Below are 19,552 nucleotides of genomic sequence, written 5' to 3'. Positions count from 1 at the left end.
GGAGTGTCCATCAGTGTTCGTCAGCAAAGAGTGAGTCAGGTTCCTTGCTGCTTCAGAAAGGAGAGGGGCTATGGTGATTCTGTCTAGGGGGAAAGAATAAAGGTACGTAATGTGGATGAAAAAGACTTGTGGGGGAAAAAAGCGACACAAACCTTCATTCGTGGATGCGTTAACTGTGGTTACTTTTCATTCCATCAACTTTATAGCAAATTCCAGCAAAGTTTATTCTGCTGCTGTGGCAAAAACTCAGAAGGTCTGGCCATCTTACCAGGATTCCATTCTAAAGGTATTCACTTTATATTCATACATTATGATCATGTTGGGTTTTCTATTTCAGTTGTGTTCTTTATTTTCAGAACCTTCTGTTTTATAGTAGATACAAATTTTAAAATGTGTTCTTGTTTATTTGAGTGTCAGAGCAGCAATGTGCTTTGACACTGTAAGTTAATGATCTTGCAGTTCTCCACAAGATAATCTCCTTATTCTGTCTCTGGCAAAGCAAATGAAGCTGCCGGGATGCCGATAAAAATGGCAACTGAATTGTCCAGATGCTGATTTCCACATTTCCTTAGTCATCCAGAAGGGCTTGGCCGGAGAACTGGGAGCTGGTCATTCAGCCATTCCTTCTGATGGGGAGGATTCTGACCAAAGGAGACCTTTGTGTTTTTAGTAAACATAAAAACATCACTTGGATGATCTTTTTTTGAGAGCCACCCTTGGAAGTAAGGTAAAAAGGAGCATGGAACATTAGTGCATTTTTATTAATGTGTTAATTCATTCATTACTGTTGATGGCTCAGTTTATCTCACACCCATTGGGAGAGAACAGACCCTTTTGAGGTTTTTGTCTTTCATCGTTTTTTGAGCTTTTCTGCACTATGCATCATCTGCAGCTGAGAGATGGGCATCTTATTACTTGAGAGCTTCAATGACGTCGTCTCCTGCTATTTGCAGTGTATTGCATAAAAAGTAACATTTTGAAATGGAGAGATGAATTACCTTATACTATCTGCCTGTATTATGAAAAGGAGCAGAGGATGAGGATTATAGACGAGGCTAAATTGGAGGAACGTAGAGTGTGATGTTCGGGAAAATGCTGGTTTCCAACACACTGCGTCCTTCACAACTTTGGGATGCCCCAATGTACTTTGCAGCTAATTAAGTACTTTTGAAGCTAAACCAAAATGCCGCAGATGCTAGAAATCTGAAATAGAAACAGAAAATGCTGGAAATAATCAGGTTAAGCAGCATCCTTGGAGAGGGAAGCAGAGTTAACTTTTTAGGTTGGTGATGAAAGGTCACTGTGTTTCTCTCTCCACAGATGCTGCCTAACCTGCTGTGTATTTCCAGCAGGTAAGTTTGCCAGCACTTTTCAAGTGTGGTCACTACTTTACTCACCACACGGGTCCTTGCAGGTCCGATCTTGATTTTATTTTTCACATGGCAATGCATTAGAAGGCAGTACTTCACCCCTGTGGCTTTTATGCCACTGGGTCATCCAGCCAACCTTGAATGACCTCAGTCATAAATGTCAATCCGCAGTGTATCACGGCATCAAAAAAATCCAGCCCAGTGCATTGCTGTGCAGTATTTGTGTGTGGCTTGCGCGAGTAGCCATTATATATAATTAATTAGAGAAGTTTGTTTGTCTGGCAGGGTTAGGATGGTGAGTCATGGAAACAACATTTGTTTCTTTTAAGTATTTTGCATCAATTTTGCCTGTTTAACCTAGGGCCCAAATTTAACTCGAGTCAAAACTCATTCACTTAAACTTTTAAGCTGCTTGCAATCTAAAATATTTCATAGCCTAGTTTACACATCATAAAATGTCTGATTTATTAATGAGTTTGCCAACAGTGAATTGAAATTATGTGGAATTGCAAATGAAAATCCCTGATTATTCCTCGGTTGGAAGAATTTTAAACCTATCCATTATATTTCCTACTAAGTTAAACTTGCTTTGCAGCTGATGAATACATATCCAGTAGTGAAATGTGGTCTTAATCTATTGTATTGTTAACTTGTGGGCTAAATTTTTATAATCTTGCTTATTTTCAATGTGCAGGTGGGACAGATGCAGATATTAAGGCAGCAGATTGCCAATGAACTGAGCTTTTCGTGCAAGTTTGACTCGAAGCATCTTGCAGCAGCACTGGAAAATCTCAACCAGTAAGAACACGTGTCATCCTGAATACTACAAACTAGAATGTTTATCGGAGCACAAAACTTCAGTCCCTTACATACAGCTTCCATGTGCCAATAGTACATGGAGCATTCGATGACTCTCCTGCTGATTAAAAGGGAAGGTAGCTGTGTCCGTGCAGGTCCAATCTTGATTTTTATTTTCACATGGCAATGCATTAGAAGGCATCGCTGAATGGTACTTACCAGTTGAGTTATTTCTTGCCACGAAGATCAATGTTTGGATTTTTATTTTCAGTCATTTTCACTGAGTTCTGGAATCATTTGTTTCATGGAGCTAGGCAGGAGCAGGCATTTTGGAGCCCAATGAATTGCTTTTGAAGTGTATTTACTGCTATTAAAATAGGAACAGGAGGAGTCCATTTAGCTGCTTGATCCTGTTCCACCATTCAGTGAGATTGTGGCAATAACCCCTGTTGGATCTCAGTTTTTTATGATCTCATGGGTTACACGAAAAGAGACGAAGTCCGACTAGCTTTAAGAAACTTTATTGCAGTACTTAAGTTTTCTGAAGATGTAACAATTAACAATGAACTGAACTAAAACTAAAAGCACCACACACACTAAACTAACCCTGAACTAACCCCCCCCCTGCGAACTGAACTCTTCGCGCCAAATCAAGCCTTATTATAGTTATTCATACAAATCAGTAACACCTACTCTTTGTTCCCAATTGGTCTACAAACTTCTGCAGTTTCTTGGTGTCGGAGCCTGATTGGGGTACTGCCTTGTCAATTTGTCTTAACTTCTTACTCCAATTTCCCATCCCCTTATCTCCTTGTGAACCTTTAGGCTGACTGTTATACAAAGGGTTATTATTAAGCAGTCTGCAGCTGTCCTGTTAGTTTCTGCTGATAAGTTGTCCCTACAGCACTGAATAGGCTACTATTAATTTCTGATAAGCTGTCTACTGAAGCTCTAAAGTTATTTTGTTAGTAGGCTATACTTAATTGATTAGTTCACTTTAAATGTCCCCAAGTTCTGTTCCCATAGTTCTGTTCCCACACCCCATATACCCGTCTTTGGCCCATATCCTTTAATACCTTTGGTACGCAAAAGTTTATCAATCGCAGATTTAAAATTTGGAATTGATCTGGAACCAATTTCCATCTGCAGAAGAGAATTCCAACCTTCTATCACCTTTTGTGTGTAGAAGTTTCCAAATTTCACTTCTGAAAGGTCTGGATCTAATTTTTAGACGATGTCCCCTAGTCTTAGACTTCCCAACTAGTGGAAATGGTTTTTCTCTATCTACCCTATCTGTTGTCCTTAATATCTTGAAAACTTTGATCAAATCATCCCTTAACCTTTTAACTCCCAGCGAATACAACCCTACTTTGTGTAATCTCTTCTCAGGCAAATACAACCAATCTGCTCACAGCAAGGTCCCACAAACAGCAGTGAGATATATGACGAATTAATCCATTTTGATGGCTTGCTGAATAATGTTGGCCAGGTCACTGAGAATTCCCTGCTCCTGTTTGAATACTGCCATAGGATGTTTTACATCCACCTGAACAGACAGAAGGGGGTTTGATTTAACCTTGTATCTGAAAGAAAAACAATATTAAATTACATATACTTTCAGCAGAAATCTCACATTTTTGTAATCTTTCTGTAACGTGCAGGATTGGTTTTTTTTCTTTTCAGGTCCCTGTTAGCTGACGTTGAAGCACACTATCAGGACCCTACATTGCCATACCCTAAAGATGATAACACACTATTTTATGAAATCACAGCTTACATGGAAGCTGCTGGCATTCACAACCCTCTTAGTAAAGTAAGTGGGAGGGGGAATACTTTTATGAGTTCATAAATAATCATGCAACATTCAACCTAAGCTGCTTGATGGAACATTAGAATGCTCACTATCAATGGGCTTCATGACGACAGGCCTTAGCCTTTCTCGTTTTGCCGGTACCAGTTGGGTTACTCAGTAGTGCCCTGCACTGTATTTGTGTTTCTAGGGTAGACTCATTCATTTTATACCTGCTTTAAAACTTTAGTTTTGTTAGCTGTTCTGGTTTACTGCAGGGCGTTTTGCTTATTCATACTGTTAAATGCTTCCTCACGTTGCTGACAATTGGTTTTACTGTGTGTAACTTATTGTAATGACATCTTTTCATCCGTGCCAATTTGTGGTGCGGTTCTGTTTCTGTTTTTTTTTTTCCCTGTGTTTGTTTTTCCCTCTCCCCCGCCATTTGCTGCCCCCCCCACTTGGTAACTCATGCTGGAGTCTGGATATATCAGTGGGAGTATCTCAGCCAATTAGTCATTCTCCAACATAATCCTGGACAGTGAATGCCAACAAACTGTTCAACTGTGGGACATCTCAGCTGAGATATAGCTGTGTACACATTCCCTCCCTCCTTCTGTCCAGGTTTCGTTGGTGGTGAACAGGAGTCCTTGCCTATTCTTTTACTCCTTCGCTGATTTGAGGATTCGGAGATTAGATGTGAATCTTTGTTATTGCCCCAGTTGACATTGGGTAACTCGGTATAGATCTGAAGTTTAAACCTGGGATCTTCCTTGTCAATATAGTTCAGTACCACAGCACATTTACTCACCAGCACAGGTTGGTCAGTGCGGGTGGGCCCTCATGATCAGGCACCCTGTGCCCTACAGAGGGCCGCCCCCAATGTCCCAACTATTCCCAATGCTCAACATGCCCCCCCCCCCCATCCCCCCAATCGACCACCCTTCCCTCGCCGGGGCCAGACCAATCACCCCCAGGGAGGCTACAAAAACTTACCTTTTCCCTGGGCGTCCTTCCTCTTCTTCTTGATGCTGGGTTACAGTCCCATCGTTGGCCACCGCACCCGGTGGCGCTGCTGGGACTAAGATTGGCCAGCAGCTCCATTAGGCAGAACTTCCTGCTTCAATGAGGTGGAAGTCCTGCCCAAGACCAATTAAGGGCCTGGGGACCGTAAAATGTGGTCTGGATCCCCAGGCCCGGAGGCGGGGTCGCCACCAACTTTTCACTCTGAAGTAAAATTCCGGCCTATATCCTTAGTGGTGTAAGTTGCCACATGAGACCTAACTCTCTCTTGCTATCATTAGAATGAGTTGTATTTTTATTCACTTTCTTTATTTCTAGATTTACATTACAACAAAAAGACTGCCATATTTTCCAGTGGTGAACTTCCTGTTCCTCATTTCTCAGTTGCCAAAACTGCAATACATTAAGAACCAAGGTAAAGCATTCTGTGAAATTGTTGTATGTTTTGTAAAATACACAATAGACATTTGGGGCAGGATTTTCAAAGGGCTGCGGGGTTGGGATCCAGTGCGAGTGAGATTTCAAAATCGTGGTCCTGGAGATTGTCTCGGAATCCCAACGCTTCCGGGACAGTTGTGAATTTTCAAAGGGCTAGCATTGGGTGGTGGGGGGCGCACTGGGGGGACGGGAAAAGGGCTCGCCTCCAATTAACAGCCCCATAAGCTCTTTAAGGGGCTTGTTAAGAGGCCTGTGTGGTCGTGATTAGAATTTTCAGTCTTCAGTTCGGCAAACCCGAACAGTCTGCACATTTGTGCACAGCTGTTGGGTTCGCTGTGTGTTCATGGAAACTTAATTTAAGCTAACCTTTCCTTGACCTATGTGTGCTGGTTTGAGCACTCAACCGTCATCTAGCTTGCATGGCCACTTCTATCCCCGGGGATGCTGCTGTCTCTCTAAGGAACTGCCTGCACTCTTCGGCAAGGCATTGGCAGCCCCCAAAATAGCAACTCCTTGCCTTTACCGTGGGCGCCAGGCAGGCAGCTCCCGCCTCCTGGAGGTGTTTGACGCCACTAATTGGACGCTGAGTTCGCCTCCTACCCAATTAGGACATTTACGTTTAAAAATAGTGTTGCAAGAGCGACGCAGCTCAGGCGCGGGAGAATTCATCCAGACGTTGGGTTCCTGACCTCGCTTTGAAAATGCAGCCCTTGGTGTCTCTGGTTTGAACTCTTTACAGAAACCAGAACTGGATGCTTTTGATTACTGATTTTAATTGTCAGTCACTTTTCCCATCTCTCTAATTTACTCCTTTTAATTATCCTCTGCTGCTGTCTCCTTCAGATGTTTGGGTGATTGAGTCTCAGTATGATTGATCTGATGCTGCTCTATGTTTTTCAGGGCAAGGCTGGTGAGTGCCAGTTTTAGTTTCTCCCCAGATATTAGGCAGTGCTCCATCTAGTGGCTTGGCTGGGAATTCTCAGCTCTCCTTTCGGGTCAGATGGGGCTTGCCTTTAAATATATGGCTAATCTTGTAGAATCAGAATTGCCACAGCACGGAAACAGGCAGTGTAGTCCATTAAACACTATTAAACACTGTGCCAGTGTTTAATCCCACATGCGCCACCCAGTCTAAGCTTGCTCTCTTGCTTGCTGCCCATACTGTTTCAAACCCCAATTACTTGCTGTGAGGAAGCCCAAAGTAAAAATCAGATTCTCACAGGGAGAGTAAAATTGGACGGAAAAATCAACATTTTGGGAGGCACCTCTTTCAGACCTTCTAGCCTCTGGCTCCAGAAATCTGGGAATAACTCCACCACAGTCGTTGCACAGTCCACAGAGACTATAAAATTAGGAAAACAGAATGAGGGAAAGATTCAAGGTCAACATATTGTCCAAGAAGTACAGGGAGAGACACACACACCAGCGATTATGGAGAGTCTTAAGAATCTCTGAAGAGCATTCTGGTACTATTTAGTCCCAAATATTAAAGCCTGTACATTTTCTTTTCCTGCAAGTTTGCTAACTAAGATAATCTTATGAATTATAGAGGTACAATTGAAAAGTCATAAAAAGCAGTGCATAAAGTGAGATATTTTTAATCCATATCACAGTTTAGTGCTGTAACTAACATGAAGGTGGAGACTGATGCTCACGATTGGCCCATATATTTGCTTCCAGTTATAGAAAAAATACTGGGCTGGATTTTACCAAGCTCACGCGTCTGGCTCCGTGGCGGGGTGTGGGGTGGCTGCCGGAAGATGGTAGAGGCAGAGGCCTACCGTGGAGCTCAGTCCAATTCTCCCGGCAGCAGCGAGGCTCCGTGGCAGCCACCTCTGGCGTTGGGCGACGGGACCTCAATTTCAATATTTAAATTGAGATGAATAAATTTAAAAGAAGATACCTTGAATCTTCCGGGCCTGCCGCAGTCCTCAGTGTGGCGGCCGGCACTACCACATCTTCAATTCCCTTTCTGGGGAAAGCTGGCGTGACACTGGTGGGGAGGGGGAAGGAGTTAAGATTTTCAGGGTTGGTGGCGGGGGGGTTAATGAATGGGGTCAAATAAATGTAATGAGTGTAGGGATTGGTGGAAAGGGGTGAACTTTAAACTTTGTGCAGTCTGTGGGGGTGGGAAGGTCAGATTTAAAAGTTCTGGGGAGGAAAGGGCAAATAGTTAATGTAACTGTTGGGTGGGAAAGGGAATTGTATTTGATAAATTTTGGGGGGATGTATCTTTAAAAATTTAAATACGCTGGCAGGGCTGGCTGCCCTTTAAAAATGGCGCCTGCAGACAGGCAGCTGACTCCATTGCTGGTGTCGGATAGCCCGGCCCCTACACGTGATTGGGGGAGTGGGCCGCCCCGGCTATTTAAATGAGCCGCTGCGCGTTAGATCGTGGCAGCTCTAAGGCGTGGCATTTTTTGAGCTTGCCGCCAAGAACAATGGCGGGCTGTTAAAATCCAGCTCACTGCCACCTTTATCTCCTATTGCAAATGTTTGATTGCTGTGCCAATTTGTTGAGTCATTATTCTGCTTCGCCAGAAATGATTTGGGAGCTAAACTTTTGTCACCCCAAACTGCCTCCCAGCAGGCCTGAATCCTCATTGTTGCCAAGATCTGAGAAACAGAATTATTGCAGGAGCAACTTCCCATGCTCCTATTTAGACCAAGATTCTTCTGTGCAGTTTGACCAACATTTGTTTCGACTATGAAAGCTTAAAAGTTGTTCCACATTCAGCTACACATTTGAACAGCTTTACTGATGTCACAGCATCTCCTGGTGCGGAACTAATGAAATTAAGCAACAAATGACAAGAAATTGTAACTGTCAAGTTCCTGTTTGCTTGTCGCTGCTTCTTATTGTGCTGATGAATACTGAGTGTGGAATTGCTCTCTGCCAAGTAAATAGCGGGTTTCATTCTGCTATTCCTAGTAAATTTCTGTATCTTGTGCTGCACCTAAATCAACTATGTTTGGTATGGAGAATATATATCCTATGATATTTCTCTCTCCCCACCCCACCCATCTTAATATCAGAATCTTCTGGGTGATGACTTGTAGTTCGAGTGTGTTGCAGTCTCAACGTGGGGTTAAATACCTCAGCATGGCTGTGAAATTGGAAAAGGGATACTGAAGTCTTGACTACTCAAGTCTGCAGTAAGTCATCTTCACCAAAATCTAATTTGTTTATATTGATCAAGAATGTTTTCCATGGTAAACACAGTTGACATTATGTACAGAATTAAGCCAAATACACAGGGTTTGATTTTAATTTCTGTAGTGCCACTGGTGATTAGTATGAGTGCTGCATCTGCAGCGTTACCAGAGAAAATGGGCGGCACAGTGGCGCAGTGGTTAGCACCGCAGCCTCACAACTCCAGCGACCCAGGTTCAGTTCTGGGTACTGCCTGTGCGGAGTTTGCAAGTTCTCCATGTGACCGCGTGGGTTTCCGCCGGGTGCTCCGGTTTCCTCCCACAGCCAAAGACTTGCAGGTGATGGGTAAATTGGCTGTTGTAAATTGCCCCTAGTGTAGGTAGGTGGTAGGGGAATGGTGGGGATGTGGTAGGGAATATGGGGTTAATGTAGGATTAGTATAAATGGGGTGGTTGTTGGTCGGCACGGACTTGGTGGGCCGAAGGGCCTGTTTCAGTGCTGTATCTCTAAATAAAATAAAATGAAAAATAAATAAAAATAGGCCAACAATTTGGATGACATTTTGCAGTCAGATCCAAAGTAATATTACCAGAAAGCTGAGAATGTCAATTTGCCTGTTTCCTCAGTTGGAAATGATGTATAATGAAATTAAAGACTATAAAAATTAATTTAAAAATTGAGAAACATTAGTGGAGTGTGTATTGCTTTCAATGGGAATCCAGAGAATACTGTAAATTTTAAAAAATCTAGCACGTATGTCTTGGTTCTAGTATCTGCAGATGGTGTTGCAGTATTGCAGGTCTTATGTCCGAGACGAAAATTAAAAAAGGATTTTTTTAAAGTCTCAAATAATCAACATGTAAAGCATTAGAATAATTTGACTGTTCCATTGCCTTTTGTTCTGTGTGCAGGAATGTTGTGTAAAAAATCCACGGATCCCATAGATTGGCCACCTCTGGTAGTTGGACTTGTCACTCTGCTGAAGCAGTTCCACTCACGTTACACGGAGCATTTTCTGGCCTTAATTGGCCAGTTTGTTCGCTCCACAGTGGAGCAGTGCACCACCAGGTAAGGTGGGGGAAGACCCAGTGCTGGCACACTTTACATGCTGAACTGTTTCATAAAACAGTTAAATGGTTAAGATTCTGATTTTCATTAAGGACGCTACAGTTCTGAGGCCAAAACAAATTTAATTTGCAAAGTTCAGCCTCAAGCTGAAATTTCTGCATTTTATTGCAATAATTTTAAATGTGTGGTATATAAACTTTTTAACTCAGATATTTTTAACCCAGGGATGCTTTTCTTTTTGCTTATTTAGCCAGAGAATTCCAGAAATGCCTGCAGATGCTGTCGCTGCCTTGATGTTCTTGGAGAATTATGTTTATTACACAAAACTACCCAGAAAGGTAGAGAAATGTTCATTAACATGAATATTGCACAACATCAGGAAGGAGTTATGCTACACTGGATTAAGATGATGGTCCTTTAGCTGTGGAATTCTAGAATTCCAGCTGGCTCAGATAGATTTCTTTTCTGGTCCAGTGAGTAACAGAGCACGATTTTCAGTGCTAATTTATCTATCTGAGGGAGGGTGCAACTAGTATGTAGGAAAATGTGAGAACCTGATAACCAAAATGTCCTTGCTTAATTGTTCTGGTAGGCTAAACTGCTGGTGTACAGCAGTCCATAAGAAGATTTGACCAACATTGTTTTAATTTCCTTGCTAGGTTGTGGAAGCTCATGTCCCTAGTTTCATCTTTGATGAGTTCAGGACGATTCTATAATGATTTCGGAGATGAAGATATTACCCTGCAATGAAGTGAAGCAGAGTGTGTACTAATGTCCATGAAATGTTGGAATCTTTTTGGTTAACATAAATAAGTCTGTGTCGGGCAGTACTAAAGCACTAAAAGGGTGAAATTCCTCCTGTTGAGAATTTTACTGAAAAAGGAAATTGTGAGAATACAGAAGAGATCCCATGTTGTACTTGAAATGACTTGGTAACATTATCTGCTGAATCCTCTTTTTTTAAAAAAAAACTCACAGCTCCAAGATATACATAACCTAAATTCTGATTCAAGTAAGTTGTGAAAACATTTTTTTTACTTGAAGTATTAACAAACACAATTTCATGGCTACAATGTATTACATTCTAGTGAGCTGTAAGTTATGAAAAATAATGTTTTTGTTTAAAACATTACCATTTGTAGTCCGTTTAAAAACTGGAACTTCAAGCAAAATTGAAAGAATTACCCTGTTTAGGAAGGGAAAAAGTTGCTGTTCCTTCAAACAAAATACATTTTTACATTAGAAATGTAGGAGATTTTTGACTGTACAGCTGACCATTAAAAGTTCTTTCTGATTATGCACTGTGTTGGAAGATTCAGTAGTTTTCCAAGATATACTGTAGTGCAAATTAAATACTGTCCCACAAACAACGTACAGTTGGTAGGGATTTCACTTAAAGGAATTTTTGTCTTTATTCCTTTTGATTTGGATGCTAGTAAATGGTAATGCAGGCAGAGGTCTCGATGATGCCAGAAAGTAAAAAGCAACCTCCAACATGACTTTTAGCTTTACTGCATGATTAATCAAAGTTGTTTTGTTGTCTTGCATTAACATCTTAACTTAGTTTAAGAATAGTTAACATTCTGTGTTGTGCTGACCATTTATTAAAAAGGGAAAATAATTACAGGATACATTTTCCATATAATGCACTTGCATATGAACATATGAATTAGGAGCAGGAGTAGGCCACTCGGCCCCTCGAGCCTGTCCGCCATTCAACAAGATCATGGCTGATCAGATTGTAACCTCAACTCCACATTCCCGCCTACCCCCGATAACCTTTCACCCCCTTGCTTATCAAGAATCTATCTAACTCTGCCTTAATGATATTCAAAAACTCTGCTTCCGCCGCCTTTTGAGGCAGAGAGTTCCAAAGACCCACGGCCCTCTGTCTTAAATGGGTGACCCCTTATCTTTAAACATTGACACCTAGTTCTAGATTCTGCTACTAGGGGAAACATCCTTTTCACATCCACCCTGTCAAGACCCCTCAGGCTCTTGTATGTTTCAATCAAGTCGCCTCTTACTCTTCTAAACTCACACGGATACAAGCCTAGCCTGTGCAACCTTTCCTCATATAAGACAACCCATCCATTCCAGGTATTTGTCTAATAAACCTTCTCTGAACTGCTTCCAAGGGATTTACATCTTTCCTTAAATGAGACCAATATTGTACACAGTACTCCAGATGTGGTCTCACCAATACCCTGTATATCTGAAGCATAACCTCCCTACTTTTGTATTCAATTCCCCACACAATAAATAACATTCTATTAGCTTTTCTAATTATGTGCTGTACCTGCTTACTAACCTTTTGTGATTCATGCACTAGGACACCCAGATTCCTCTGCATCTCAGAGCTTTGCAATCTCTCACCATTTAGATAATATGCTGTTTTATTTTTCCTGCCAAAATTGACAATTTCATATTTTCCCACATTATACTCCATTTGTCAGATCTTTGCCCACTCACTTAACGTATCTATGTCCCTTTCTAGCCTCCTTATGTCCTCTTCCCAACCTATTTTCCTACCTATCTTTATCTCATCAGCAAATCTAGCGACCATATATTCTGTCCCTTCATCCAAACCATTTATATAAAGGCTGCATTTGCTGACAACGCTACCGCTAGGTGGCGCTGCTGTGGCACATGCGCAAATGCAGCATGTGCCACTAAAACGTCACAGTCTGCGACTTTAGGCAGCTTCCAGGACTAAAGATGGCGCTGCTCAAATAATCACACGGAGGCAACCTGGCAGCACACACATGGCTGGAGTGAGACAGCGGGGGAGCGGAGCGGCCGCGGAGTGGGCAAGCGAATGGACCGGGGAGGAGCAGAGCGGCCGGAGAGAGGCGGGGGAGGGAGGAGGAGTGCGTTTTTCTGTGCATGTGCCATAAACTTGCAACAGCAAAAGACGTACCGGCCGGTCTCCGCACCCGGCGACACCAAGGTCTTTGGCTGCTCGCTCCCTGAGGCTCTCTACGGCCTCTCGCTTCCGGCCCCCGCCATCCAGCCGTTCCCTCCAGCCGCTCTCTCCCCTACTTCTCAACTGTACTGTAGGCATTCCAGCTGTCTGGTCCCTGCCTTTTGCATCCCCCTCTTCAGGAACTTCTGAATTTAATTCCCTCCCACTACATGCCCACCCCCATCTCCCCTCTTTTCCCCCCGCCCCCCCAAGGACCACACCGCAGTTGAATATCTGAAGTGCAGTTGCAAAGTCGGGAAAATAGCATCAAAAACCTAAACAATTCCAGGTTTAATTATTGAGAAATGTTATTAAGTACATTAAGCATTCGAGGCACTGCTGTGCATGGATATATAAGCGTTGTGTCGCCAGCATTCCCGTGACACAGACCGGCCGAGTCTCTGCTATGCAGAACTAAAGAGATTGTTCCTGGAGAGCCTTGTGGTGAATGAACGCTTGGCTCTCTATTCCACTACTGTATTGTCCATCTGAAGAAGGCAAAGTCACGAGTCTGAGCTCAGTCTATTCTTGGTGAATGTTCCCCAAGCGCGTACCAATGTGCGCTCCCACTTCATCCATAAATGCAGGGTTCCTTTTCACATCGTGACAAGCTCCGCAGCATGATCCAGTTGCCTTCGTTGCTTGAATGCTGACCTTAAGTCTCAAGGATTGTTTTCTCGACGGCATGTTTTACATGAAAAGAAATAAAGCAAATCAGTGTCAGAGCTTGCCTCCCTCCATCCACTGAAATTACTGTTGCGCACACCTTTTTAAGTTCTGCAGTGAAGGCACCAATTGATAACATCGCCAATGGAACACTTATTACCCACCTCAGATGCAGGAATCAGCACATCCTTGCGTCCTCTCCTGCACTGCCTCCTTTGCTTGAATGCTGTCCTTGAGTCTCAAGGATTGTTTTCTCAAGGGCACGTTTTACATGAAAAGAAATAAGGAAAGAACATCAGTGTCAGAGCTTCCCTCCCTCCAATGAAATTACTGTTGAACATGCTTTATGTTCTGCAGTATAGGCATGTACTGATAACACCGCCAATGAATCACTTAGTACCCACCTCGGCTGTAGGAGTCAGGATGATGTTACTGCCCCTATCTCGTGATGGTTCAATGCTGCTCTCAGGGAAAACATGAATGATGTGAGGGTGCTGGAAAAAGAAGCACATTTCTTTTGGATTATGAACATAAAGCAGGCCATTTAGCCCAGCTGTTTCCTGCTAGTGGTTATGCTACTCCTCCGCCTGCCCATCCGCTCCCATTTAATCCAGCCTACTACTATCAGCATCACCTTCCATTTCTTTCGCGGTTATCTACCTTTGCCTTAAAGCAACATTGAGGATGGAGAACAGTGTGTTGTGGCTGCATTCCCACCTAACCAGTTGTGTACGCAGCAAGAGCATTCACATTTGTGCTACCACTAGACACGGCATGCTTGTTTCTTTCAGTGCTCAGTTTCTTCTTGCTGAATGTTCCCCAAGTGCTTGACCGCTTTGGACGCCCTCTCTGCTTGACAGTTGCAGCTGGCAATTGCGGAGTCTCACAAGGCTCTGCATGGTTGTTTCAAGGGCGGATGGGGAAACAGGTGGCTGTGTGTCCATGTGCACTGCTCTGATGGGTGCAGGAACAGAGCAACTTACAGCAGGGACTGGAGCACATGTACTGCCTGCACACAGCCCCAGACAATGGAAAGGGTTTTAGTGCAGTGCAGTGGACTGGAGCACATGCAGTGCCCAGACAATGGAAATGTTTTCAGAGCAACTTACAACAGGGACTGGAGCACATGCAGTGCCCCAGACAATGGAAATGTTTTCAGAGCCAATTACAACAGGGACTGGAGCACATTTACTGCCTGCATACAGCCCCAGACAATGGAAAGGGTTTTAGTGCAGTGCAGTGGACTAGAGCACATGTCATGCCCCAGATAATGGAAATGTTTTCAGAGCAATTTACCTTGGAGCAATCTCCTCTTTCTAATAAAAATGAAGCAGACTGAAATCTCCGAAACGACTAAATAATTGTGATAAAATGCGAGAAAAGGCCTGACGAAACCTCTCCTCCTTCCACTTTCAGAAACTCGTGCCGAAGCTTGACGCATGCATGATTATCCGAAGGTTGACGCATGCATGAATACCCGTTGGCGTTGCATAAAGCGCATGTGCAGAGGCTGACCAGGCGTGTTGGCCGAAGATGCACATGTCACGCGATGACGTCATCGGCACATGCGCTAACCAAGCCGGAACGCAGTGCATGCGCAGAGAGCAGGAGACCGTCTGCGCATGTGCGCACCGCAGCGCAGCCTGCTGACGTCAGTGGCGGCCAGCGTTGTCAGGAATCACTTTGTTATATAAATTTTAAAAGGTTGAGGCCCCAGCAGTGATCCCTGTGGCACACCACTTGTTGTATTTTGCCAACCAGAAAATGACGCATTTATGCCGACTCTGTTTCCTGTTAGCTGGCCAATCTCCTATCCATGCCAATAAATTATTTCCCCACCCCCATCCCACACCATGAGCTTTTATTTTCCACAATAACCTTTGATGTTGTTACAACTGAGGCAGGAGGGGTGCACTGTCTTTTCTAGTTCCACTTCTTCACGGGTCACAATATATGTTTAATTGTTTACCCAGTTAACGGTACAGCCAATCATACACTTTTTTTTGCAATCCCAGAATAAAATACACCAACCAGGTTCTTTAATGAGCTACAAAATTATCAGTTTATTACGAAAGAAGACTTAACCAGCAACGAAGCAAAGGATGAACACAGATTAAAATACGAAAGTTCCCTCTTTAAATTCCTCAATTACACTCTGTCTCTCTCACACTGACTCTCACGCACACAAACACACTGGAAAAATACAGAAATGCTCTCTGCAGAGGTCTGTTACAAAAAAAGACAAAGAATAAAAGACCACTTTCGCCAAATACTTGCTAATTCTTGACAAAAAAAAGATATGGAAGGAAGTCAGTTGTCCTTTTTTTTTTGGTCTGACGTCCGGGTATACGGAGTCAGGTCACTGGGATTGTTTCAGAAGCGGTTCTGGAGATGTTGACAATTATTCTAGTAGGCTTTCCAGGAGAAATGTGGCATCAGGCTTTTTCACCAGCACACACTTGAATTGCAGGATTTTTCTCAGCTTCTCAGGAACTATGCAGCACCAGGGATTTTAGTGCTCTCATGCTGGATTTTTGCAGGATTTCTTCAAAGAGGTAGAGAAGGTGGTGAGCTGGATGGTTTCTTTTTCCTTGGCAGGAAAACCCCAACTTTCTTCAAACTGTTCACACCCCAACTGACCTGAAAACAATATCCAAACCCCAAAGAGAGTCGACTTCCTGACCTCCATAAACCTTGACATGTGTCTTCCCTGTAACCATTTTTCCCTAAGTCACCAAGGGTTCTGTTGTTTACTGAGCCCAAATCACAGGTGGTTTCCAGCACAGGTCGTTTTCAAACAACATCTCAAGTGTCTTTTCGGTGAAATTGATTTAAAAAAACACATCCATGGAATCGTTTCAGTTTTAACAGAAATCTTCCAAAAAAAAATATTAAAAGAAGCACATTTGTAACAATGTGGCACCTTATCAAATGTCTTCTGGAAATTTAAGTACAGTACATCCAACTGTTCCCTTTTATCCACAGCACATGTTACTTCTAAGAACTTGCTCCTTCATATGCCCCGGGGCCGCCTTTTAAATAGCCAACTACTTTTGAAGCAGCTCTTACAAATTCTGGTTTACCTTTCATCAGTTCGGAAAACATGCTTCAATTTGAAAAGGGGGAAGTTGCTGTTCTGTATCAAGAAAGTCAGAAGGTTTCTCTGCAGAGACTTGCTGATGGAAATTTCATCACAGGAAGCAATTGATTTGATCTCTAAATGATATGACTTTTATCCAATAGGTTTACTCCAAGCTTCTGCTGCAGCTGAAGCCTGCTTATAGATCAAATAGTAGACCCTAGATGTAAAATTGGTCATTGACGTCAAGAAAATTGGGTGAGGTGCAGACCTGGCTGCCAATTATTGCCAGTTTTGTTGTATCTCCAAAAGCAATTTCACCCCACCTTTATCTCTTAATCTGTACACACTAGCCTAAAATGAAGCACCATGGATGAGTAAAGAGATAAGGTCAAAATTGAAAAAAAGGAAAATACATACGCCAAGTACATAGCTAACAATGGACAAGATAACAAAAGGAAATATGTAAAGGTTAGGAAAGAAGTTTTAAAAAAAAAAGGAAAGCAAATGAACTACAAGATTAAATTATCAAGGAATATTAAGAAAAATTCAACAGACACATCAATACCAAAGGAAAAATTAGAATGAGGACAATTAAGCGATGAACAACATAAACTGCAGGTATTGACAGTGTTACAACCGAGGTGGGAGCAGCGCACTGCTAATTCCGTCCCACTTCTCCACAGGTCACAACATATTTTTCTAAAAATTTTCCCACTTACTGAAACAGTCAGCAGATACACTATTTTCCCCAGAATCGATCACACTAACCAGGTTTCTTTACTGAACAACAAAATTAACAGTTTAAACAAAGAACAAAGAAAATTACAGCACAGGAACAGGCCCTTCAGCCCTCCAAGCCTACGCCGATCCAAATCCTCTATCTAAACATGTCGCCTATTTTCTAAGGTTCTGTATCTCTTTACTTCCTGCCCATTCATGTATCTGTCTAGATACATCTTAAAAGGCGCTATCGTGCCCGCGTCTACCACCTCCGCTGGCAATGCGTTCCAGGCACCCACCACCCTCTGCGTAAAGAACTTTCCACGCATATCCCCCCTAAACTTTTCCCCTTTCACTTTGAACTCGTGTCCCCTTGTAATTGAATCCCCCACTCTGGGAAAAAGCTTCTTGCTATCCACCCTGTCTATACCTCTCATGATTTTGCACACCTCAATCAGGTCCCCCCTCAACCTCCGTCTTTCTAATGAAAATAATCCTAATCTACTCAACCTCTCTTCATAGCTAGCGCCCTCCATACCAGGCAACATCCTGGTGAACCTCCTCTGCACCCTCTCCAAAGCATCCACATCCTTTTGGTAATGTGGCGACCAGAACTGCACGCAGTATTCCAAATGTGGCCGAACCAAAGTCCTATACAACTGTAACATGACCTGCCAACTCTTGTACTCAATACCCCGTCCGATGAAGGAAAGCATGCCGTATGCCTTCTTGACCACTCTATTGACCTGCGTTGCCACCTTCAGGGAACAATGGACCTGAACACCCAAATCTCTCTGTACATCAATTTTCCCCAGGACTTTTCCATTTACTGTATACTTCACTCTTGAATTGGATCTTCCAAAATGCATCACCTCGCATTTGCCCTGATTGAACTCCATCTGCCATTTCTCTGCCCAACTCTCCAGTCTATCTATATTCTGCTGTATTCTCTGACAGTCCCCTTCTCTATCTGCTACTCCACCAATCTTAGTGTCGTCTGCAAACTTGCTAATCAGACCACCTATACTTTCCTCCAAATCATTTATGTATATCACAAACAACAGTGGTCCCAGCACGGATCCCTGTGGAACACCACTGGTCACACGTCTCCATTTTGAGAAACTCCCTTCCACTGCTACTCTCTGTCTCCTGTTGCCCAGCCAGTTCTTTATCCATCTAGCTAGTACACCTTGGACCCCATGCGCCTTCACTTTCTCCATCAGCCTACCATGGGGAACCTTATCAAACGCCTTACTGAAGTCCATGTATACGACATCTACAGCCCTTCCCTCATCAATCAACATTGTCACTTCCTCAAAGAATTCTATTAAGTTGCTCCCAGAGCTCCCTGGATGATGAAAGAGTTAGAGAATAAGATGAAGCATAAAAAGGATGTGTATGACAGATATCAGGTTACTAATACAATGAGAACGAGGCTGAATATAGTAATTTTGGCGGGGAAGTGAAAAAGGAAATAAGAGGTAAGGGAAGTGTATGAGAAAAGTCTGGCAGCTAACATAAAAGGGAATGCAAAAGTCTTCGATAGGCATATAAATAGTAAAAAGTTACTAAGAGGAGGGATGGGGCTGATTAGGGACTAAAAAGGGATTTAAGCATGGAGGCAGAGGGCTGAGGTCATCTGTCATCAGTCTCACCAAGGAAGAAGCTGCTGACAAAGTCATAGTGAAAGAGGACGTAGTTGAGACACTGGATGGGCTAAAAATTGAAAAAGAGGAGGTATGAAAAAAGTTGGCTACATTTAAAGTTGTCACCAGGACCAGATGAGATGGATCCAAGGATGCTGAAGGAAGTGAGGGTGGAAATTGTGGAGGCACTGGCCATAATCTTCCAAACCTAGTCAGATATGGGGAGAATTGCAAATGTTGCACCCTTGTTCAAAAAAGGGTGTAAGGATAAACCCAGCAACTACAGGCCAGTCAGTAGTGGGAAAGGTAGTGGGAAAGCTTTTAGAAATGATAATCTGGGACAAAATTAACAGTCATTTGGACAAAACTGGATTAATTAAGAAAAGCCAGCATGGACAGAAGCAGAGGTACGGAGCGAACTTACAGCTGGGAGGTCAATTTCAGTGAAAGTTAAAAGTTAATTCCCTTTTGTTTTCGGAGGACCAGGGGACTGCTGGGTAAGTGAAAACTATATATTTGGGTGGTGGCTGTACCCGAGGCACTACACGTGTAGTGTCTCCCACCCACCCTCCTCCTCTAACCAAAAAAAAGGACTCTTGTGTGTTGATAAGGTAAGCTTTTTATTTAAAAAGTTCTGTCCGTCGGACTGCTAAGCTAACAAGTTTTGACTTTTTTTTGGGGTTTTTCAGTAGATTTGTTGGGAATTTAGAATAGTGGGAATGGAGGTTAAGGCAGTTGTATGTTCCTCCTGCAGAATGTGGGAGGTAAGGGTCGCCAAGAGTGTCCCTGCTGACTGCATCTGCGGGAAGTGCACCCAACTCCAGCTCCTCAAG

The 19,552-nt window shown here is 43.0% G+C and overlaps 1 protein-coding gene across 1 annotated transcript in view; it reads left to right on the top strand.

The window, feature by feature from the left end:
* Positions 1-10,935, top strand: part of washc5 (WASH complex subunit 5) — a 79,392-nt gene extending 68,457 nt beyond the window's left edge. The window contains exons 22-28 of the mRNA XM_068032436.1: positions 207-286; positions 2,065-2,168; positions 3,852-3,981; positions 5,299-5,395; positions 9,484-9,640; positions 9,891-9,978; positions 10,300-10,935. Coding sequence (XP_067888537.1) covers positions 207-286; positions 2,065-2,168; positions 3,852-3,981; positions 5,299-5,395; positions 9,484-9,640; positions 9,891-9,978; positions 10,300-10,356 — 713 coding nt within the window. The 3' untranslated portion in view covers positions 10,357-10,935. The remainder of the gene's footprint in view (positions 1-206; positions 287-2,064; positions 2,169-3,851; positions 3,982-5,298; positions 5,396-9,483; positions 9,641-9,890; positions 9,979-10,299) is intronic.
* The last annotated feature ends 8,617 nt before the right edge of the window (positions 10,936-19,552 follow it).

Source organism: Heterodontus francisci, chromosome 5, assembly GCF_036365525.1.
Source record: "Heterodontus francisci isolate sHetFra1 chromosome 5, sHetFra1.hap1, whole genome shotgun sequence".
In the NCBI taxonomy this organism is placed as follows: Eukaryota; Metazoa; Chordata; class Chondrichthyes; order Heterodontiformes; family Heterodontidae; genus Heterodontus; species Heterodontus francisci.
Note: the sequence above shows the minus strand (reverse complement) of the source record. Positions and strands in the feature narration are given on the sequence as shown.